Source organism: Aegilops tauschii, chromosome 5, assembly GCF_002575655.3.
Source record: "Aegilops tauschii subsp. strangulata cultivar AL8/78 chromosome 5, Aet v6.0, whole genome shotgun sequence".
In the NCBI taxonomy this organism is placed as follows: domain Eukaryota; kingdom Viridiplantae; phylum Streptophyta; class Magnoliopsida; order Poales; family Poaceae; genus Aegilops; species Aegilops tauschii.
The window spans coordinates 111,432,081-111,456,088 of NC_053039.3; the positions used below are offsets into that span (position 1 = coordinate 111,432,081).

At 45.0% G+C, this 24,008-nt stretch overlaps 1 protein-coding gene across 1 annotated transcript; it reads right to left on the minus strand.

The window, feature by feature from the left end:
- Positions 1–14,050: 14,050 nt before the first annotated feature.
- Positions 14,051–17,623, minus strand: LOC109752528 (uncharacterized). The gene is made up of 4 exons (XM_020311420.4): positions 15,953–17,623; positions 15,632–15,757; positions 14,728–15,026; positions 14,051–14,456 (listed from the first exon to the last, which is right to left on the minus strand). The coding sequence occupies exons 1-3, from the start codon at positions 17,165–17,167 to the stop codon at positions 14,730–14,732; spliced, it is 1,638 nt and encodes a 545-aa protein (XP_020167009.1). The 5' UTR covers positions 17,168–17,623; the 3' UTR covers positions 14,051–14,456; positions 14,728–14,729.
- Positions 17,624–24,008: the final 6,385 nt, after the last annotated feature.

Below are 24,008 nucleotides of genomic sequence, written 5' to 3' on the forward strand. Positions count from 1 at the left end.
CACATAGGGTAAAACCACTTAAGTATGTGCATATCGATATGATTTGGAATTTCATGCACATCTTAGCTATTAAGAATTTGATGGATTTACCATATATATATGGGATCAAATAAAGCAAACAAGGCGTGCGAATTTACACATAGTAACTATGCATGCACATGCCTACCAAAAACCAGGGAGATACAAAATGGAATAATGAACACATAACCATTAATACTTCCAATAACATCACTAGTCATTCATGTTGTCCAAAATAAATCAAAGCGACAAATCAACATATGATAGCACACAAAGTTCAACATATGAACAAAGGAAAACCAATGAGCATATAAGATATGCATTCCACACATACTCATAGGATTATCTCGCTCAAGTAGATATAGGATACTATAGACAATGAGATGAAAAACTCCCATAACTCCATACAAACCAATACGATGAAGTCGAAAAAATGGCATTTCGAGTTATCATTCGGCGTAGAATCCACATAAGTACATGATCATCTATACTAACACAAGCATAACATGAGAGTTTAGAAATAAACACAATGCTTGGATAGTATATTATTAACATTCCAATTAGATAGATCATCATGCAAAGCAACAATTGGAATATCTTTAATCAAACGATTTTCCAAATATGATTTTTAAGATAACCATGGGAAAAACCGCACAAGAATGCCATATATAAACAATGCATTGCATGCCACAGAGATATAAGATAATCTCAAATATATTCTAGGTGGCATCCCATAATTGTACACATTTAACAAGGATTGTGATATGCACATAGCATATCACTCCCCCGTAATGTGGTGATCCATTAATATCTCAAAAGAGCCCAATAAGATGCAACTAAAATGCAATGAAGGCTCGAGACTACACACACAAATATATGACGTGCATTGCAACCTACACATGCTAGATAACACAAATCAAGCATATTAGGAGACACAACATATACAAACATATGCTAGGTACAAAACCTAAACATGCATGGGGCTAGTAACTTTCAATGTAGACAATATAAATACAAGTTACCGCCACAAGGAGCATTGGAATGACAAATATGATGATAATTCACTTGAATTGGTTTGAACCATAATGAATGGTGAGAATCATTTTTCTTCATGAACTAGCCAAGTCTCCAATGCCCTCCACACACCTATTGATCAAGTTTGAGCTCGATGGTCCCCAACCACGTTGGGTCCTAAGAAGTTAGTAACAATGGGCTTGGCAACCCAAATGGTATTATCCACTTTCAAACCACTTTGGGCACCAACATACTTGGCAAACATATTACCATCAATATCCTTCCTAAGTGAATAATGATCATTGATAATTGGAGGCTTAGAGATGTTACCGTTGGGACATGATGAAGCTATGTGTCCCTTCTTTCGGCAAATATAGCAACATGTACTCCTCCTTCTCTTCTTCTTTACTTTCTCAACTTGGGAAGTAATAACATGGTTCATCATGGATAGTGGCCGTTCTTCAACTTGAGGTTGAACTTGATATTGAGCTTGAGGCTGCTTCCCATGTGGCTTCCCTTTATAAGCCTTTTTATTCAATGGACAAGATCTCACGTGATGTCCAACCTTTTTGCACTTAAAGCAAGAAATGTTGGACTCGTTCTTGGCTTGGTGTTGCCCCCTTTTCTTATTCATGGATTTCTTCTTGTTGGAGTGAAAACTATGTCCATCATCGCACTTTTCCAAGTCTTTCTTCAAACTAGTGACTTGGGCCTTGAGCTCATTAATTTCCTCTACATGGTTAGTTTCAAGACTAGAAACAAGAGGACTAGTGGAAGTAGAAACTTCATGGTTAGAGCAACAAGACAAGGTAAGCAATTCATCATGAGGTGTATTAATATCATGTAGAGAGGAATTGCAAGGACTAGCACATGGAAATAAGGCATTTTGAGTAGAAGATGTGCTAATATCCACATGAGACTCACACGATTTTACCTTCGTGCACATAGCCTCATGAGCTAACTTTAGCCCATCATGAGAGATTAGAAGATCCTCATGAGTGCCCGAGAGCTTTTCATAACTTTCTTCCAATTTCCCATAATTGCTAGTTAGCAAATCAAGTTGAGTCCTTAGCTCAACATTTTCTTTCAACATCGGTGCTTCACACAAGATAGAGTTAGTAGCACAAGCATCATTATCAATATGAGAGGAGTATGTAGAAACTAGAGACTCCGCATGAGTAGCTTGAAGTTCCTCATGAGACTTAGAGAGTTTGGTGAGCTCTCCTTTGACATTCTTGTAGCCAAGGTCAAGGTGCTCAAAATCCTCTTTAAGTTTACAATGAGTAACTTCAATCTCTTCTTTGAAAGACCTCAAGTCACTAAGACATTGATGAGCCTTAGCAAGTTCATGTTCAAGTTGTTCACTTTTCGCTTGCTCGTTAAGAAATAAGTCATTACGTTTTTGAAAGCATTTTATAAGTGTTATCTTTAGCTCTATGAAGAGTTTTCCCAATCTCATAGAGATTTTGAGTCAAGTCATCATCATCATCCTCATTACAACTATCATCATTATCACTAAGAGAAGATGACACCTCATCATTACCTCTTGCCATGAGGCACATGTGAACAAAGGGGGGTGATGATGATTCTTTTGGAGAAGAGGGTTCTTCATCAATCAAGCATGCCTCATCTTTCTTGATTTCCTCTACATGGTTAGTCATAGAACAACTAGAGGAAACCAAAGCATTTCTATCATGGCAACATGGGAGATCAAGCATATCATCAGAAATGAGCTTACCACCATCATCACAAGATATTTCTTCACTCACCATGTCATTACCTTGTGGCACGCCACATGATGGTGAAGTGGAAAATATTGAAGTGAGTAATTGGAGGTGGAAGCAATAGGGAGTTCTTCATGATTTAAAAATGTGGAGAACTCCTCCATTAACTCCCCGAAAAGAATATTGTCTTCATCAAGATTGGACCCACCATATATATCTTCAAGTTTGGTCCAAGCCTCATGAGCCGACTTGCAAGTCAAGATTTCCTTAAACACTTCGAAGGATATAGCTTGGTGAATGGCACTCAACACTTGACTAGCATATCCTCAAGTGATGGAGATTGTCCATCCTTTAGATTTGAATCCCCTACAACAACAATCCGCAAAGCATTTGGACCCATGGCCCGAAAGTGACAAAGCATGTGTGATCTCCACATAATGTAATTTGTGCCATTAAAACAAAATGTGTCATCGTGCACTAGTTCACTAGTCGACATCGTTACTCTCTAGGCGGTGAAGCCAAATAAGAGAGACCGGGCTCTAATACCAATTGAAAGGACCACGATGTCGCCTAGAGGGGGGTGAATAGGCGTTTTAAAATCTTTTACGGATTTGGCTATATCCAAATGCGGAAATAAACTAAACGGATACTTTTCAAGCACAAATCCTAAATATACTAGGCTCACTAAGTGCACCAACAACTTAGGATAAACAAGATGAGAACAACGAGGATACGAGTAAGCACAAGTAAGCCACACAAACTTACTCAATGTATATCACAAGATATGGAAATGAATAATACACACAACCACAAGTAAGCAATACAAGCTTACACAAATTGTATCACGATATATGGAATTGAATGATACAAGAAAACTCAAGTAAGCACTACAAGCTTACACAAGTTATGTCACAAGATATGAAAATGAATGTTACAAGCTATAGCAATTCACACTAAGCATAAGATAGAACAATAGTAGAAAGTATGAATTGCGAATATAAAGTGTAGGCCTAAATAATCTCTTCAAGGGAGTGGCCAACACAATATAATGAGGATAACAAGATATAGTGAATGCACGGTCAAGTGACCAAAGTAAACCACAAGTAAGGAGTTAGGGTTGTGGATAACCAAAGTCACAAAGACGAGGATGTATCCCGATGTTCACTTCCTTGGAGGGAAGTTAGTCGCCGTTAGAGAGGTGGATGTTACCACGAAGGCACACCAACGCCACGAAGGCTCACCCTATTCTCCTTGAGATATCACCACGAAGGAGATTCTCAACCACTAGTGGTAGACCTTGAGGCGGCCTCCAAACCTTCACAAACTTTCCGGGGAACAAATCATAAGTTGATTCCTCACCGGAGCACTCCTACCGCCTAGGAGTCTCCAACCTCCAAGAGTAACAAGAACAAAGGGGAAATGCTCAAGACTTGCTCAAATCACGAATTCCTTTGGTCAAGAGAGGGAGAGGGAGTAGATCTATCACTTGATTGGAAAAACTCTCAAGAACTCTCACGAATCTCTCCGGGATCTAAGATTTGGTGTAGGAGAAGTGAGAGGGAGCCACTTGTGTTCTTGAGGCGATTTGGGATGAAGTGGTCAACCCTCTACCGGATTAGTAGAGGGATATATATAGAGGGCCTAGAAAACTAGCCGTTTGTGAGTAAGTGACAGCGCCGGGCCGGACATCCGGGCAAGTGCCGGACATCCAGCGGGCACAACCAACATTTGAAAACAGGTTCTGGAATTTGCGGGCCGGATTCCCGGGAGGATCCCGGACATCTGGGGCGACCGGGAAGCCCGGACATCCGGCCAAGTCCCGGATGTCCGGCCATTAAAAAAACAGCAGGAACCCCCAAACTGAAACATGCATAACTTTTACATCCGGACTCCGATTTTGCTGATCTTGGGCTCGTTTTGAAGCTATGGAAAAGCTCCATGTCCTCACATAGATAACCACCCAAGATAAGCCAAAATGGAGGGTGCAAAGCATGCAAGGGTTATACATATACTTTGGGGAACCTAGTTGGCTTTGGATTTTCTTTTGAGGTATGCAGGCATATTGTATTTGTATTCGATAGGAGTGAAATATGCCTATGTTGGAATATGATGTGAGAAGAATAGAAATAGATGATGTTGACTTGAGCAAATCCATCACTAACCCCTTTGATCCCCTCTTAATAGTGTGGGGTCCCTATAACTCAAGAATCATAAAAGAACTATACTAGATAGCTTCTGGAAACTCATTCTTGATCATATACCCTTTTCGATGGTCATCGATCCTCACATCTAAAGCCAAAGGAACTAATATCTTTGACTAGAGCCTTTCACTTGAGCTTTATATTGATGTTTATTCATGGCTCAAGTTGAAGGCAAGACATTGGAGAAGTCTTCAAGTAGCTCCCCCATACACAATGTGGAAAGCTTTGCTTTGCATTCATCTTTACTTGTCCATCAACATTAATTACTTGATGACATACTTTGATGAGCACCAAGCTTTCTTATAAGCACCAAGCTCATGAGAATTACCTAACCCACATAACATAAACAACACATAGTATGGGTTAGTACACAAAGCGCAATTGATAAATTCTTACCATACCACAAGATCTCATGTGGCACATGATATGCGCTTGTGTGTTGACCATCTTAGAGGTCAATCTTTGATCTTCATCTTGGTCAACATTTATCTTTGCTCCATGATTAATATTGATGTCTTGAAGGCCCTATTGATATCTTCACTATGCTTCATTTCTTCAAGACATAATAACCAATATCTCAATTCACCATGACCATATCAAGTTTCTCCTTGAATATCATATTGGACATCATTTGCTCGTTCTCATGCTCCAACATAGTATCTTGAGAGGCACAATGAATTCTTCACTTGAATTACTTGCTTCAAGACATAATAATCCATGACTCAACATATGAGCTCATAATGATCCTATCTTCAAGCATATGTAGAATTCTTCTCTTTAATCATTCTCTCAAGATCTTGATCCATCATGGTTCAACCCATAAGCCTTGATGCATGCACAACAATATGTATATGGCATTCATTTCGAATCCATTCTATCTCCTTCTTGCATCACCATGGAACAAACATCCTTCAGTTCATCCAATATTCTTCATGCATTGGAAATGGAACTTTCCTTCAAATGTATAACTCAATGCAAACATTAGTCCATTAGGATTGTCATCAATTACCAAAACCACACATGGGGACTACATGTACTTTCAACTCTACCCTCGAAAACTGTTGTGATCCCCTATACTTGTGGGTTATCACTTCTCCTTCTCTTTCTTTAAGTCAGCAAAGGAAAACTTCAAAGTCCTATTATCGGAGCTCATCTTTTCCTTCTATTTAAGATGATTGAACTTCAAATGCCTAATGGCATTGCCTTGAGCAACATGAATGAACTTCAACTGGTCAACAACACCCTTCAATTTAGTTATCTTAGCACCCTTTACTACCAGTTGTTCATTCAGATCTCCTCCATTGCTCTTATCCACATGGATACTATTGTTCTCCTCACCAATGCTGATATGTGGCTCTGGAAGGTTATCCTCGAAATCCAGCAGGTTGTTCACATCTTCAACAAGTTTCTCATAAGTTTCCTGCAACTAATTTTTCTGTTCTATCAGATTGTGGACAATAGATGAATGTTCCAGGCATGCCATCCTATTGCAATGTTGGCTATTCTCATACATAATCCATAGTTTGTGAAGACCATTCTGCAGATGATCTTTTTTCGATAAAGGACATTTCGTTGAATTGATATATCGAGGTGATACAATCGCATCTAAAGAATGCCCGGCCTCTGCATAACTCGATGCACACAGCCAAGAAGTCCAACCGACCCAAAAAATAAAAACGGTTTACAACTTAAAAGATAAATAAGTCCAGCCTATGATGTGGCAGATCCTATCCGGAGATCACACCGCCATCCATGGGGGGAGAGAACCTCCCTGGCCGTACGCTCCAGCCGCGTAGACGCCATCATAAAAAGGTCCCTGTCCTCCGGCCTCTGCAGGATAGACCAAGTACGGAGCCATCCCGTACATACATGAATAACCTGCATAGGAGATGGAACACATTTTTATTAAAAACCACATCATTCCTGGTAAGCCACAATGCCCAGCATAAGGCAGCCGCCCCCACAAGAATATGTGCAGAAATTTTTTTATCAATACCCCTCAACCAATTGTCGAACATGTTACGAGCACTACGTGGTGGGTATAAATTTGAAGCTACTTGAACTATGGCCCAAACCGCCCGAGCGAACTTACACTCAAAAAATAAGTGCTTAATAGACTCGTCATGTTGGCAAAAGACACACGCCTTGGTGCCTTGCCAGTTGCGTCGTGCTAGGTTATCTCTAGTTAAGATGACCCCTCTGTTTAGGAACCAGAGGAATAGCTTCACTCTTAGAGGGATTTTAAGCTTCCACAATTTCCTGTTATCAATCGGAACATCACAATGAACCATTGCATCATACATGGATTTGACTGTAAACTTGCCATTTTGATGCAAATTCCATCGAAAGATGTCCGGTTCATCTGACAGCTGAATAGCCTCTAGACGTATGAGTAGCTCATTCCAAGCTGCCAGGCGAGGTCCTAATAGGTCCCTACGGAAAGAAATATCAGGGTTTTCTTGTCCCAAAACTTGTTTGATGGTGACAAATTTATGTCTAACAATCCTATACAAACTCGGGTATTGCACCATGAGTGGTGTGGTCCCTAGCCAGGTGTCTTCCCAGAATCGAACCTGGGAACCGTCCCTAACCGAGAAAGTCCCAAATTGGAAAAAGAATTCCTTGGCCTTCATGACACCAGACCAAAAATGTGAGTCACCAGGTTTCCAATGGACTTGAGAAATGGCTTTGGATTCCACGTACTTATTACGAATGATTTCCTGCCATACTCCATTCTCAGTGAGTAGTTTATAAACCCATTTGCTGAGAAGAGCAATATTTTTAATCTCAAGGTCCTGAATTCCAAGTCCCCCTTGACTTTTAGGTCGACATAATACAGTCCACCTAGCCAGTCGATATTTCTTTGGTTCATTATCGCACTGCCAAAAAAACCTAGATCTAAAGTAATCAAGACGCTGAAGAACCCCTTTCGGTAGATGGAAGAATGACAACATATATAAAACCATGTTGCTTAGGACGGAATTGATCAAGATCAACCGCCCCCCATATGACAAGAGTTTGGCTTTCCAACTGGCTAGCCGTTTCTCAGGTCTCTCTTCCACGTGCTTACACTCAGCGATAGTTAAACGCCGATAGTGTATGGGAATACCCAGATACGAATCGGGAACTGCCCTAGCTGGCATCCAAAAATGTCAGCATACTCAGGTGCATATTCTGCAGCATCCCCGAAGCAAAAAAGTTCGCTCTTATGAAAATTAATATTGAGGCCAGAAAGTTCCTCAAATGCACATAAAAGCAGCTTGAGATTTCTTGCTTTATCTAGATCATGATCCAAGAAAAGTATCGTGTCATCCGCATATTGTAGGATAGATAAACCCTATTCTACCAAATGAGGAATGACGTCGCTAACCTGACCGGCCACCTTAGACCGCTCAACAAGGGTAGCTAGCATGTCAGCCACAATGTTAAACAAAATGGGTGATGTGGGGTCCCCTTGGCGAAGCCCCTTCCTTGTCTGAAAATAGTTGCCAACCTCAACGTTAACTTTGATGGCCACACTACCTCTAGAAACAAAACTCTCAACCATCGACACCATTTTGGTGAAAACCCCTTCATGCTTAAAGTTTTCAACAGAAAGGGCCATTTAACTTTATCATAGGCTTTTTTGAAATCTATTTTAAAGATCACTCCATTCAACTTTTTGTGGTGAAGCTCATGTACCGTTTCATGCATCACAACCACACCATCTAGTATGTTGCGTCCTTGCATGGATGCTGTTTGAGTGGGCTTGACGAGATGGTCAGCCACCCCGTTCAACCGGTTAGTTGCGACCTTCGTAAAGATTTTGAAGCTTACATTGAGAAGGCAAATCGGTCGATATTGTTGAATACGACTGGCCTCCTTAATCTTAGGCAGTAGGATAACCTCCCCAAATTTTAAGTGGGAAATATCAAGGTCTTCGGTATGCAGTTGGTTAAACAACTGAATCAAGTCCGCCTTGATCACGTCCCAAAAGCATTGATAAAACTCTGCTGGAAAACCATCCTGTCCCGGAGCCTTGTTGTGTTCCATTTGAAACACCGCGGTTCGGATTTCCTCTTCAGAAAATGGAGAGGTTAAGAATTCATTTTCCGCTTCCGAAACTTGAGGGATGTCATGAGTGATAGACTCGTCCAGCTCAAAATGTGTTTCAGTGGAAGGGCCAAAAAGCTCTTTGTAGTATTTAGTAATAAAGTCTCTGAGCGGTGCTTCCCCCTCAATACGGCCTTCCTCCTGGTCAAGAGCAAAGATACATTTCTTTCTATGTCTGCCATTGGCTAGCATTTGAAAGTATTTCGTATTATCATCACCTTGAACGAGTGAATCAGCCTTGCAACGTTGGTACCATTTAATCTCTTCCTCACGAAGCAAGCGTGCAATCTGCTCATTAAGATGGCTTTTTTGCTCAATCTCAGCAGCAGAAAGAGGCCTCACCTCCGCAATTTTATCGAGGGTATCGATTAAAGTAGAAAGCCGCAACTTTTCTTTTTTGTAAATGCCAGCAGTGTGTTTAGCCCATCCACGAAGGAATCGGCGCAAGGCGTGAATTCGATTGTTCCATCGATGATCTGGCCAGTCCTCATCTAGCCATTCCACTACTCAACAATTACCATCTCCATGTAGTTAAATTGAAGATTCAGATAAGTATTCAGTTCTTTTCAAAAATAATGATTCAGGTAAATATTTAGTTAAATTGAACATCTAGTTCAATTAACAGTTAACTTAAGGATTCAGATAACAGTTAACTTAAAGATTCAGATAGCAGTTAACTTAAAGATTCAGTTAACACTTGACTTAAATATTCGGTTAACACTTAGCTTGAAAATTTAGTTAACACTTAACTAGAAAATTCAGTTAACAATTACTTGATGTAACTAAACATTCAGTTAAATATTGGGTTCAGTTCTGTTAACACTTCAGATTAAACTAGTTAAGGGTTAAATCAAAGGTTTAGTTAACAGTCAACCTAGAACATGAACAATGAACAGTGAGTATGAACATTGAACAGTGCCTAGTTAACCCTCGCACAAATTCTAAATACCGGAAAGGAGAGCTACAACTAAAAAAACATAACTAATTTGCAAACTTACTACAATGCCACAAGCAATGAACCTCCTCCCAGTGCTAATCCCTTCGAATGCAACATACTTCTTCCCTGGTTTGCCATGCTCGCACATCACCTCATCATCGTCACCAAAGTGGTACGGGTCATCTATGGTAGCTGGGATCTGGTCAAAACCGAAAGAATGAGTTCAAATTGACCGAAAGTAGCACAAACCCTAAATCCCAAATGCCCGAATCGGAAAACTAAATCTGCCAGAACCGAACGAACTGACCTTCACAGGGGAGCCACTGGAGGAGATGTACTGCGTCGCCACCGACTCGCTGCTATCGCCGTCGTTCCATGACACCATGGCCGCCGGGTGCCGGCGAGCAGAGCATACACGAGAGAAGAGCTCGCGGTCGCCAGAGAGAAGAGAGAGTGTGGGGTCGAGCTGGTCTGCCTGTTCGATGCGAGCCGACCGCGTCGGTTTGACCAGGTAGTGAGTAACGGCGTCGTCCGCCTGGCCGTTACGCCACGTCACCTGTTTTGGGTCCCACCTGTCGGAGACGCCCTCAGACGCTGCAAAGCGAGCGATCAGTGCGTTTTGCAAACAAGTTTACTAAATGTGCGGTGCTTTTTGCAAATGATTAGGGACCAGGTGGTTTTCTGCAGAAGAAGCCCCAAATGTGTTGGTTTTATGCAATTAACTCCAAAACTTGAGAGGAAGCGCACTTTCAGAGAACATGATACCACTTGTGATGCGGCACAAAAATTCAGAAAACATGGTATGGCCGCACAGAAAAATTCAGAGAACGTTCCAGTTGGTTGCATCATCAAACTAGACGGAAGACAATATATATGTCATGTAATGGTTAATGGTGTATTCTATACTGTGTTGTACGCTAGTATTACTGTATTAATCTGTCGTGTGCCACAATATGATCAATATTTACATATGAAGAATAGACATCACTATGGTTTTAGACAACATAAGTAGTACTCTCAGACCGGAGAGAAGAAAAGAAGACTAAAGAGAAACGGAGAGCAAAAGTCAAGTTAAGTGCTTTCTTAAATTGCCCCACAACACACCAGTTATCTCAGTTTAGCAGCGCACCCTCCATTCGCCACCGGCTACACGAACAGTATGTTCAGTTTACCTCCCCGACCCGACCCCACTGTTCAGAGTCCGCCGCAGACGCAGTTGAGGTCTACTACCGGAGGCTATGGCCGGTTGCCCGCATCACCAATGCTGGAGTGGGAAACGCTAAGTTCTCAACTCAAAGCCCAACCATCAAAAGGATGCTACAATGTTCGAAATTATCAACTTAACATGCCCCCTACTTCCTTCGTGACCTCGCTACCCAGCAGATCTAGACAATCCCCGTCAACGCTGGCACAGGGAATTTGTTCAACCAGATAATGATCCCTCAAATCCATGGAAACTAAAGATTAAACCTCGATGGAATTAAGTCGATGGTTATGGCCATACCTATCAATTGGATCTGATAAGTACTCAAATACATCACCCGCCACCTCCGCAGGAGCAGCTGAGCAGGTACTCATCTCGGTGGAGCCGGGTTCCCATTTATTTATCAAAAATGCTAGACCTATTTATTCAGAGGTGGGTGAGCCTCACCCTCCCCTTAATCCAATCAGTTATCGACAAGTCAGACTGACCTGTAAATGTATGTAAATGTTTACGTGGATGTAGCATTTCGCTTTATTTATCAACTTTTCCTAGCTCAAACGCCGTTTGTCGATGCCGGAATATTCCTCCGTTTCAAAAAAATGTTATGAATATTCCTCAACGATACCACATCTGAAGTATTGATGTTGTAACACGAGAGGGAATGGATTCAGTCTTGGTTTTGGTCGATCTGGTTGGTTCCCTCGGGACCACCACACACATATATATACCACAACATTAGGGTTACATAAATAGTACTGGGCCTGGGCTGCCATGGGCCTCCCATATGTACCAACACTCTCCCTCAAGATGATCATGGGTAAACACCCATGACCATCTTGCAACAACTACATAACTCAAACTACGACCACTCTAATGAACAGAAAACTTAACCAACTACGATACATGAGAGCCATTGCCCTCTCCATCATCTTCTCACCACCTTCAACTTGTGATGGCCAACTGAGCACCATGCACCTCCTCAACAACCCCGGCTGCCTCACCACACAGGTTCCGTAGAACCATCCACACTCGCCTCAATGTCCTCAGCCCGTCTTCTCCACAGGCACGACGGCCTATTCGGCCACTAACCTCTTCTGTCTTCTCCACAGGCACGACGGCCTCTCCGGGCAACTCTTGCCCCAGCCATCTTCGCCTTAGGCACAACGGCCTCTCCCCTGGTCAGGCCTCAACCATTCTCACCTCAGGCACGACGGCCTCTCCCCCGGACACTTCCTCATCACCAACCACACTCAAGCCGCAGCCTCATCATCTCCATCATCACCACATCTCCATCTCTCCCCCTAAAAGAAAATCCATCTTGCTGCCATCAGTAGCAGCATCTCTCTCCTTGGTCCTTGCAGCGAACTAAGCCATCTCTCCCCCTCTGCTCCTTGCAGCAAGCACGGAGCAGCAACAACACCACAGCCAGCGCAACATCTCATCCTTCTCCCCCATCTCATCCTTCTCCCCCTCAGCAGCACCAGCAGCTGCGACCAACTCCTCTTCCAAACAGCAGCAGCAACTAGCACACAGGAGCCACAAGTAGCTGCCCTTCTCTTTCTCCTCTACCTCCTCTCCGTCTCCTGCAGCAGCAGCAGCACACAACCTTCCTTCTTACTCTTTTGTCAGCAGCAGCAGCAGAACACAGCAGCCGCCAGGACCACAGCGCCCAGCAGCAGCTCCTCTCCTCTGCAGCCGCGCACCTCCTCTTCCTCACGCGCCGCTGCACCTGGCCGCACCCACAGTAGCTGCAGATGCAGCCACAGCAGCAGCAGCAACAGAGTCAGCCTCCTTCTCCTCTTCCTCCTTCGCCGCTCCTCCTCTGCTGCCTTCTCGCCGCGCACAGCCTCACCTCCTCCTCTGCACCAGCAGCTCAACTCCTCTTTTTTTCTACTTCCAGCAGCAGGCAGCACCAGGCAGCACCAGGACAGCAGCAGCACTTGGCGCGCTCGCAGGCGCACCTCAGCTCCTCTTCTTCCTTTTCTCTCCCTCTTCTGCCCGCACGCAGCCTCTCCACGCCTCACTTGCCGCGCGCGCAGCCGCTCGCCAGCGCCACGCCACCTGCCCCGCGACCCACAGCCGTGGCCAGCGCACGCGCCACGCATCCCAGCGCCTCCTCGCAGCGCCGCCCAGAGCACGAGCACGAGCTCGAACTCCAAGCCCCAGATCCGCACCTCCTGGCCTTCTACACGTGCCCACCGCGCCGAGCTCGCCAGATCCAGCCCGCACGTGCGCACCTCGCGCCCGCGCCTTGCTCGCGCGTGCAGCTCGCCGCCGACACCCGCGCACAGCTCCCAGCCAGCCGCCGCCGCGAATCCGCGCCGAGAGCAGCTCCTGGACACCGCGCCCAGATCCGCTGCCTCCGCTTTTGCCGGTCCTCGCCGACCGCGCAGCTCCGCCCGGATCCGCCTCCTTCCTTCACGTCCCCGCCGCCTCCTTCCCTAGCAGCCGCGGGCTTTGCCCACAGCCACCTCAGGAGACGGCGAGGGGAGCGGCTACAACCTAGCTCTTATACCATGTTGTAACACGAGAGGGAATGGATTCAGTCTTGGTTTTGGTCGATCTGTTTGGTTCCCTCAGGACCACCACACACATATATATACCACAACATTAGGGTTACATAAACAGTACTGGGCCTAGGCCGCCATGGGCCTCCCATATGTACCAACAATTGACAACCTGAAACCTAGGAATATCCGCCTCCCTAATAGCGCATCTGAAAGATTGCAGGAGCGCATCCCAATTGTATAAAAATGTACTACTGACATCAGGAAGAAACAATTTTCCAATCAAGCAACAAAACACCTGTAGCCAGGGAAGCCACTACTACCAACTCTGAAGTTCTATGTAGACATGAAAGTGAGAAAAAGTGTAATAACCTCAGTTATACAAATATCAATACAGAATATCCCCGTGATACAATACAGTTTTGCAAACACAAAAACATACATTACTACTTCCGAATGTGAACTCAATCAGCGGAATACCATCATTTGATCTCAGAAGCTCAAAATGCAAGTAAACAACACTACCATGTTTTCAGCAAAAGCTCCAACCCATTCAGATGCAGCAAGTGGCTGCAACAACCGAGTAACATTTACAAGAACTCATTCGTTGTGAAATTTACTGTTACAACACCTGTGCTGTACAGTCAGCACCTGGATGCTATCTATTGGCCGCCACATTGTAGAATTTGCATTGCATTTTTAAGATCAATTGCGACTTAGTAACTATGATTCCTTGGCTCATGCCCGGTTTGTCTGAGCCTGCAGTTACATGCAACAAAAAATTCACATGTCATCAATGTACATGTATATACCTACTAATCAACTCACTACTATTGAAAACTCTGTATTCTGGGGGTATATCACGTATTACTCCCTCCGGCCCACAATATAAAATGTTTTTGCTAGCTAGCAAAAACGTCTTATATTGTGGGACAGAGGGAGTACCTATTATTTCGTCATCAGTACTTGCTAGTAATGTTGCCAATACAGATATCTTATAGAAGGCAACATGTTATATTTAAAAGCTTACCTTTATTCCAATGCAGCAACGTTTGACTTCTGGTACGAGACATTTACTTGACTTGGCGGCTTAAAAGCACTTTTCGCCCTCTCGAACGTATCTTCCGTGTCAGATTCAATTACAAGGTCCCTAAGCGACGTGGAAAGCTTGAGAAATGCTTCAACAATACAAACTTCAAAGTCTCTGCCTTTAAATCCTTGAAACTTCAACAAACAGAGATGGCGCATGATCTCAAATGCCCTGAGTTCATCTGCCCAGTCATCAATTGCAGCCTCCACGGCTTCATCGCTTGATATATCGTCCATGCGCTGTTTTTAAGAAGAAGAAAATAGACGCCTGGCAATTAAAACGCGGCAAACCAACTCACAAGCAAAAAGAAAAAGGGGTGTCTTATGGCTACTATAGCATTGCTCACTGAATAGACTTGATCTAACACGGCAGCGTATCAATGATATATTTCGAGTATGCATTTTGATAGTGTTGATATGATACGTTAATAAGTAACACACACACAGTTATACGGAGTATATAATATAACATGCAAGAAAATGTGGGTATGTTGTGGTAAACCTTGAAGTGCCTTCAAAATGAAACAAATAACGGTGATCTTGGCAATAACAGGAAAGTTACATAAAACTCGCAAAGCATGATAATTACATAAAGCACGTGATTTCTACTCTATTTCTGAGGATTACCCCATCGACTTGCCAAACAGTGAAAAGAAGAATTAGCTTAACAACACAGATATGCATCAGGTTTCATGTGAAGATCAGCAATCAAGAAACGAAGGAAAAAAGGCAGTGGTACTAAAAAGAACACACGAAGGATGTTTTTTGTATTCTGTTTTGACCAGACTGTCAGGTGATTCAGAATCCATAGGGAAACTCCGAAATTCAGAAGTTTAGGCCCTTACCCATAGTGTTAACTTCTCAAGATAGGGGAAGTATTTGAAGATATTTAAGAGGTGCTTTCGTTCTTTTTCTTTGGACAGGGATACACCAATATGGAGATTCTTCAATGTGGTCATCAACTTGGTCCCCTATACAAACAGTAAAAAAGAACCAAGAAACTCATTATTGTTCAAAGGGATCAGATCAGGTATGGTTGAATTGCAAGATTTCAAATACTATTGCATTGTGCAAATTTCAGAACATATAAGGATAAGTGTCGAAAAAGGCTAAACTGAATAGCACCGTCTTTTACAGAATGAAACAGCACAGAAACAGTTGCATACCATTCTTATATCATGGCCTTCTATCAGAATCGCCTGAGCAGATATATTGCCAACTAGAGTATGTAGTTCTGAACATCCCTGAAGGCGTGCTCTGAGCTTATCCTTGCCCTTTGGCACAGCTGACACTGTGATTTTTTGGAGTAGAGGTGCCCGGACCTCTATTAAATCCATTTGCGAGAACCAGACCTGTATCAATTGCAGAGTTCCTGAAGAAACAAGAACAGATTCCTTGTGATAACCCAGATGTATCTCTCTCAATTTTTTACATCTGTAAACCATATCATGAAGAGTTTCTTTGCTGATGTAGCAATGGGATAGGTCGAGCACCAACAGCGTGTCCATGTCATACACCAATGCATCCGGAATCTTGCAGAAACATATGCTCAACTGCTGGACTCCAGTGTTGTCTAAGCCGTTGATTGGGAAATCAACCACTGTCTTGGGCCATCTGCGATTTACCACTACAACTTCTTTGACCTTCTTGGTCACCAGCAACTTAAACCAATCGTCTAACTGCTCAGTGACAAACAGAATGGAGTCGATTCTGAAGTGAGAAACTGGAGAGCTGGTCTTACTGAGAGCCGCGGTAACATTGTTGGTGCTGACAAGAGTGAGATCGTGGACCAGATTCTGAGACACAAGATCCTCTCCACCCCCCATTTCTTCCTGGCTGCAGGATCCAGGATCCAATCCGACTCTAGCTGTTGGGGCAGCAGCCTCCTCTTGGGGACCCGGTCCTCTCATACTGCTGCAGGAGGAGAAGTCTTCGCCTACGCCTGCTCCTTGGCCGGCGAGGCCCTCCAGATCGTCGCCACGGGCCGCCTCAGATACGGGAGGGGCACTGGATGTGACGGCCTCTCCTGTGACCCGGTGGTCGCTCCCCAGCGGCGCGGCGCCCCTGCCCTCCACGCGACCGCGGCGACGTGCCTCTGATGGAAGCCCTTTAGCTGCTCCTCGGCCGGCGAGGCCCTCCAGATCGGGGCCACGGGCCGCCTCTGGTACGGAAGGGACACTGGATGTGACGGCATCTCCTGTGACCCCGTGGTCGCTCCCCGGCGGCGCGTCGCCCCTGCCCTCCACACCACCGCCAGGGCGACGAGCCTCTCGATCGCGCACCGCGCCTCCTCCACCGCCTGGCAGTCGGGGAAGACCAAAGAGCACATGGGCTATGATTCTGAGATCTCTCGGGTTGCTGGTGGGGAAGGGCTCCGCCATCTTCTGGGGCTCGGCGAGATTAGGGTTTGGCGAGGCTAGGGTTTGAGCTTCTCGACGAGCAGACGAGAGATTGACGCCAGTCGAGGATGGAGGAGAGGGGAACGGTGGCCGTGTGGGGGGATCTTGCCAAAAATTGAAGTTCAATTGCTGCGGACCGTTGCCTGCCGCCTGGCTTAGCTAGAACTACGGCTGGGCCACCGAGTCGAAGTGGAACCGAACCATAGTTAATGGACCTGAACATCTCGTCTACGGCCAGCCAGGCCCAAGCTAGCTTCCTGGCCCCAACACAAATCCCTTTTGCACCCAAAAAATAAAAATAAAAAATAGAGACACAAAAAACTAGCAGACAAAAGACTGTCAAAAACTATAAATATATATATATATATATGCAATACATAAAATTCAAAAATGACATCTGCATTAAGATTTACCATGGAGTGTACAAAAACTTTAATTGCCAACTTAGACACACAAAAATTGCCGACATCTAGTACATTAAAAATAAAAACGTGCATAATTAAATTTGCCATGTAAAAATTTAGATAGAAAAAATATTAGTAGAAATTGTCATGATGAATATGAAAAAAAGCGTAAATTTGCATGATAGTGTGTGTGTGTGTGGGGGGGGGGGGGGGGGGGGGGTATGTTTGAACATAAGTCGGCCTTATCAAACTGCCAAATTGCCATGCGTGAGAAACAAAAAAATGCCATCTCTAAATAACATTAAAATAAAACTTAAAAACAATGTTTGTTTCGTGTACCATGGAAATTGCCATGGTAGTAAAAATAAATTTTCCATCAATAAAATTAAGAAAAACAGGAATTTACCATGGTCCAAAATTATAAGTTTCCATGGTGAACAAAATATAATTGCCATGGTACAGCAAATAAATCTTCCATCATGAAAATGTAAATAAAAAAAGAAATGTGCCATGGTCCAAAAATATTATTTGCCATGGTAAAACAAATAAAATTGCCATCGTGAAAAATAAGAAAATAAAAAAAATGTCGTGGTACAACAAAACTTGCCATGTAGTTTTGCCAAAAAATTGCCATGTCGCTTTACAAAAATTGCCATGTTTTGTGTGAAAATGTTTGCTCTTTATTTTTTCATGCACAAGTAATGACAACATATGAAAATTGCCATGTTTATTATAATAACATAGCAAAAAGGGTATACAATATCAACACAGTTTGCCATGGTTGAAAAAAAACTGCACATTTACGAGTTTGTTCTCTAAAAACACGTGGCAATTTTTTTGAAATTTTTTATGATGACATGGCAAAATTATGGATTTTATTCTTGTGGATAAGATGGCAAACTTCGGGATTTTGTACTTTGAACATGATGGAAAATTTAGGAACTTGCAATGGGGCACATGGCAAAAATTAAGGAAAATCTTCTCTAAAAAACACATGGCAACTTTTGGGGGACTTTGAAAAAGGACTCGAGACAAATATATGATTTGTGTTCTTTGAAAAGTGATTGCAAATTTAGGAAATTTGCAATCCACACATGGAAAGTATTAGGAAAATTTGTTATCTAAAAAAGACATGGCAAGTTTTGGGATATTGTTTTTTGTAAAATGGGCACATAGCAAGCCAGTGAATGATTTGCGATGTGATACAAAGAAAGAAAATACAGTTGGGAAAAAAATTCTGAATTTGCCATGTGAGCAGTACAAAAGAAAATTGCCATGATCCATGGCAAAAGAAGCAATGTAAAAGAAACTGAACACAAAGCGTATCGCAAACTTGCCATGTTTTTAAAAAATTTGTATACACAACTGATGGCAAAAAATTGCCATGACCCACCAAAAAACAATATAAAAGCCTATGCAAAGTCATGGCAAGTAGATTATTGAGAAAATTTATAATTTTCTAGCATGGCAAGTACATTAGTTCTTTCCAGTGGCAAATTTATAAAGAGATTGTGGCAAATGAGCGTAAAAGTATAAGTAGGTTGATCATTTAAGTTTCCACCTTATTGCCGCTAATTGATGGATTGTGATTTATTTTGTGCAACCTAATTGCCACCTTAATGATACCAGTTATCATGATAGTTCAAAATGAGTTGCCGTGTGTTGTCAACAATGTCTTGGGAATGAAAGAGATGCCATCTAGGCATCTTGTGGTATGATAATTTCCAATACAAAGAAAAAAGAATACCTATCGAAGTTGCCATATCTCTACTCTCTATTGGTGATGTTGGTGTACCTGTCATCCAAAAAATTTGACCGTTCGATCTACATATAACGGGTGTGAGGCTAGTTGTCGCACTCTTACAAAAAAGACACCCGCCACTCTGCTTCATGCTTTTGCGTAAAACCCCTTTGAAAGAACATGCGGTGCCCCCATGTTTGGTTTTGTTAATTGATGACAATCTCTATGGACTAATGGTTGCCTTGAGTTATATTTGAAGGGTTTGTCCATAGGCTTTTCTTGAAGTCCATGTGTTGGTTTCAAGGAGTTTATGAGTTGACCAAGGTGCTATTAAGGAATTATCCAAAGATCAGTCATGTGAGTGTTGAGCTTATTGCAAGCATGTCTTGAAGAAGAAGATTGTGTGATCATTCATGTCTACCTTCAAGACATCATCCAAATGAAGAGAGTTGGAAAGATTCAACACACAAAGCGTATAAGATGTACCGAGGGATCAAGTGATCCCATGGTATGTAAGCATTGTCCATTACGCTTTGTGCACTAACCCATGGTATTCGTGAGAGTTCTTTGTGGGGTTAGGTTGTGGTGTGCAAGTTCAAGTGGAGCATCACGAAGAGATCAAATGCTTGAAGCTTGCCGTCCATTGTGGTGACAATGGATTTGTGAAGATGTGCGGAAGAGTGGCTCACCCATAGTGGAGTATGGGAGAGCAATCAACTAGTCTTCATCGAGCCAACGCAATCAAGAAAGGTGGTCCAACTTGAGGGAGTCAAGATCGTCATCATCTAGCTCAAGTGGACCATGTTCAAGGCAAAGGTTTGCCCTTGATAGGTTTTCTATTTTACCGGTCTCATGGCGGTAGTTGGGAGACCGGGTTATAGGATCGATTGCCGTACTATCAAGGGGGGCTCTCGATGAGTAGCTTGATCGTATTGTTCGTAGAGAGCTCAAACCATTGCATCCTTGCATCATCTTCCTTGGTTCGTGTTTGGTGTTTCTCTTTGTGAGTTTTAGAGCTTGTGGTCTTCTTCTTGACAAGCTCGAGTTCATCGAAAACGGAGTTCATGTGCATCTTCTATGATGTTTTCGATGTTGGAGGTTATGCCGGTTCTTATCTGTTGGAAGTTTCACTCCTCTATTTGTTAGGCGTACCTCCCCTGCTTGTATCCAACAAGCTTGAGTTTGCTCAATTCGGAGCTCATTTGCAGAAGTTTTGGCAGTCCTGGTTTTCCTTGGAGTATACTTGTTTTCGTGGAAGTGGCATAAGGATGGCGCCAGCGGTAGTACCGCTGGGCCGGAGCGGCAATACCGCGTATCGCCACAAGCGGTAGTACTGCTGCCCCACAGCGGTAGTACCGCCCATGGCCATAAGCGGTAGTACGGCTCCGGTTCCGCGCTGGTACCGCCTCGACTCGAGACGTGGTTTTCTCGTGTCGGGTTCAGCGGCAGTAGGAGCGGTAGTACCGCTCGTGTGCGATAGTACCGCGGCTACCACCGCCCCTAGTGCCGCTCGATGGCCCTCCTCCCTGTTCCTTCTCCCTGTGCTCGTGGTAGGGGTTGTGCGCGGTCCCAGCGGTAGTACCGCTGGGCTAAGCGGTAGTACCGCTGCGGCCAACGGTAGTACCGCTGGTTCCAGCGGTAGTGCCGCTCATACGACTCTGCCTCGCCCTCTGTTTTGCTCCGCTCTCTGTGTTCTACCACCTGGGCGGTAGTACAGCTCCCCTAAGCGGTAGTACCGCTCGTGTGCGGACTGAGCACATAACGGTTGGATTTTTTCCCTCCTATAAAAGGGGGCCTTCTTCCCCAATGAACCTTATCTCTTGAGCTCGTGTTCTTCCTCCATTGTTGACCTTCTTCGAGCTTGCTAACTCTCAATCCCTCCATGGATTCTTGCTAGTTTTTGAGGGAAAAGAGAGAGGAGATCTAGATCCACATTTCCACCAATCACTTTCTCCTCTATGTGAGGGGAACCCCTTGGATCTAGATCTTGGAGTTCTTGGTGTTCTCCTTCTTGTTCTTCCTCTCATTTTCCTCCCTAGCATTAGTTGCTTCGGTGGATTTGAGAGAGAAGGACTTGGGCACTCCGTGTGCCCTTGCCATTGCATTTGGTGCATCGGTTTGAGTTCTCCACGGTGATACGTGGAAGTTTCAAGTTGAGAAGCTTATTACTCTTGGGTGCTTGGTACCCTTGAGCTTGTTCCTCTTGGGTGCTTGGGCGCCCTAGACGGTTGGTGGTGTTCGGAGCTCAATCATTGTGGTGCAAAGCTCCGGGCAAGCGTCGGGGTCTCCAATTAGGTTGTGGAGATCGCCCCGAGCAATTTGACGGGTACCGGTGACCGCCCCCAAGGGTTGCCAAAGTGTATGGGTTCGGTGACCGCCCCCAAGGGTTGCCATTTGTACGGGTTCGGTGACCGCCCTCAAGGGTCCCTTACTGGAATCACGGCATCTTGCATTGTGCGAGGGCGTGAGGAGATTACTGTGGCCCTAGTGGCTTCTTGGGGAGCATTGTGCCTCCACACCACTCCAAACGGAGATTAGCATCCGCAAGGGTGTGAACTTCGGGATACATCATCGTCTCCGCGTGCCTCGGTTATCTCTTACCCGAGCCCTTTACTTATGCACCTTACTTTGTGATAGCCATATTGTTTCTTGTCATATATCTTGCTATCACCTAGTAGTTTATCTTGCTTAGCATAATGTAACACCCCGGTGTAATGATGCTACAGTAACCCCTGGGGTTAAGTTAATCTTTTTGCTAAACATGTGTCTGATCATTAGTATCTCATGTTTCTTTCAACTTTCCCTTTTTATGCAAATTCAAATGCTAAGTGAAATTCAAAATTTCTCAAACATGAAAACAAAAATGTTCATCGTGTGGAAAATATTCTTCTGGTAATATTGGTGGTGAACCAACTTTTTTGCAAAGTACCTAAATGGCCTAAAATAGCTATAACAGAAAGTTGTTAAAAAAAGAAAGCAAAAGTTTAAAAAAAAAAGAGAAAGAGCACAGGCCACTGTGCATTGGGCCAAGTGCACGGTGCTTGGCCCGAGCCTCGGCCCATTCCAGCTGGTCCGGCCCAGCCCCTCCCCGGGTCGCCTCCTCCCCCTGTTCCCCCGACCGGGGTCGCAACAGGGGCGAGCCCCGCCGGACCGCCTCGACGGCGACTCCGCGGAGAGGATAAGGTCGACCCCTCCCCTCGACGCCTCGACCTCCTCCTCACCTACCTCCACTCACCTGTCTCGCCTCCCAGGTCCACCCCGCTCTCCCCCCTCTCTGTCTCGGCCACTCACCTCACCCGAGCGCCGTCGACGCCATGGTCGCACCATAGCCACGGCCACCTTCTTCCCCGCACCGCGCCTCCCTGTCCATACTCTCCGTCGGCGTCGTCTACGCCGCCTACGCCAAGCGCCTGGAGCCGGGGAGCAACGGAGCGCCCGCATCGCCGTCTTCTTCCTCCTTGGCCCGGCAGACTCCGTCGGCGATTCGCTCCGGCGAGCTCTCCCCCAAGCCCGCTTTGCTCACCTGCAGGTCACGGTGAGCCCCTGCCTTCTTCCCCCCGCCCTTCTCGTCGACGACCGTACCTCGTAGTCGCCATCCCCGCTGTGGCCGAGCCCTCCGCCGCGGACGCTCGTCGCCGGCCACCTCCCGGTGACCAAATGGCCACGCGCAGTAGTCCATCGCCGTCGCACGCGCATGGAGAGGTCCCTTGGTCGTTTAGTTTGTCCGCAAACGAGCTGCCGTTGCTGACCCGCATCGAGCCGAGTTCCGGCCGCCGCTATCGTCGACGTTGCGCCCTGCTCCGGTCAACTCCAGCCCCCGCGACCACCGCCGTTGGATGCGCGAGATCGACCGCAGACGAACGAGTCCAGCCGCGTCCGATTTGAGCCACCGTAGCGCGATCCCGACAAGGCCCCGAACGCCACCACCGCCTCCACTCGTCGCCGGCGCCGTTTCCGGCAGCTCCAGCTCCGGCCGGCCTCACCAAGCGACGCGGCGGGCTCTCCCCGTTCGAACGCGCCCGCCCGCGCCCGTGTAGGCCCCCTGTAGACGAATCCCGACGAGGCCGAGCGCCCTCCGCCGCTGAGCTGGCACACCTGGGGCCGCCCCCTGGGTCACTGCCAGTGGGGCCCCTGGCCTCCTGTTGACCAGTTGACCTGGTCACCTGTGCTGACTGGGCAAGCCCCAGCCACTGACGTGCGGGCCCCACCACTTAAATAACTAATTAAAATGATTTTATAATTAAAAGTAATTAGTTTAGCTAATTAGTCACTGACATGTGGGACCCAGCTGCTAATTAACCACGTTTAATTAAAATAACCCACTGTTAGCCCTCTGTCTATGACATGTAGGACCCAGTGGTCAGTTTGACCTGGTCAGCGAGTCTGTTGACTGCTGACGTCATCAGCACGTCATGCTGACGTCATTTTATCTTTTCTGTTATTTTAAATAAATTCAGAATATGGTTTAATCTTTGAAAATTCATAGAAAATAAACCGTAACTCGGATGAAAATGTTTTCTATATGAAAGTTGCTCAGAAAAATCCAACGAATCCGAATACGCGGTCCATTCATCAGTCGGATGCCTCTAGCTATCTGAACATGGAACATTCCCCCTCCGGTCATCTGTGTGACACAGGTCCGAAACCGGGAAAACATTCCCGGTTGAATTCCCCCTTC

Excerpts from the sequence above, each read along its gene's own strand:
- LOC109752528 (XM_020311420.4), bottom strand. The coding sequence starts at position 17,167 with ATGGCGGAGCCCTTCCCCACCAGCAACCCGAGAGATCTCAGAATCATA. Across the intron at positions 15,758-15,952 it reads AAGGCCATGATATAAGAATG|GGGACCAAGTTGATGACCAC; the intron begins GTATGCAACTGT and ends CTGTTTGTATAG. Across the intron at positions 15,027-15,631 it reads TTGAGAAGTTAACACTATGG|CGCATGGACGATATATCAAG; the intron begins GTAAGGGCCTAA and ends TCTTAAAAACAG.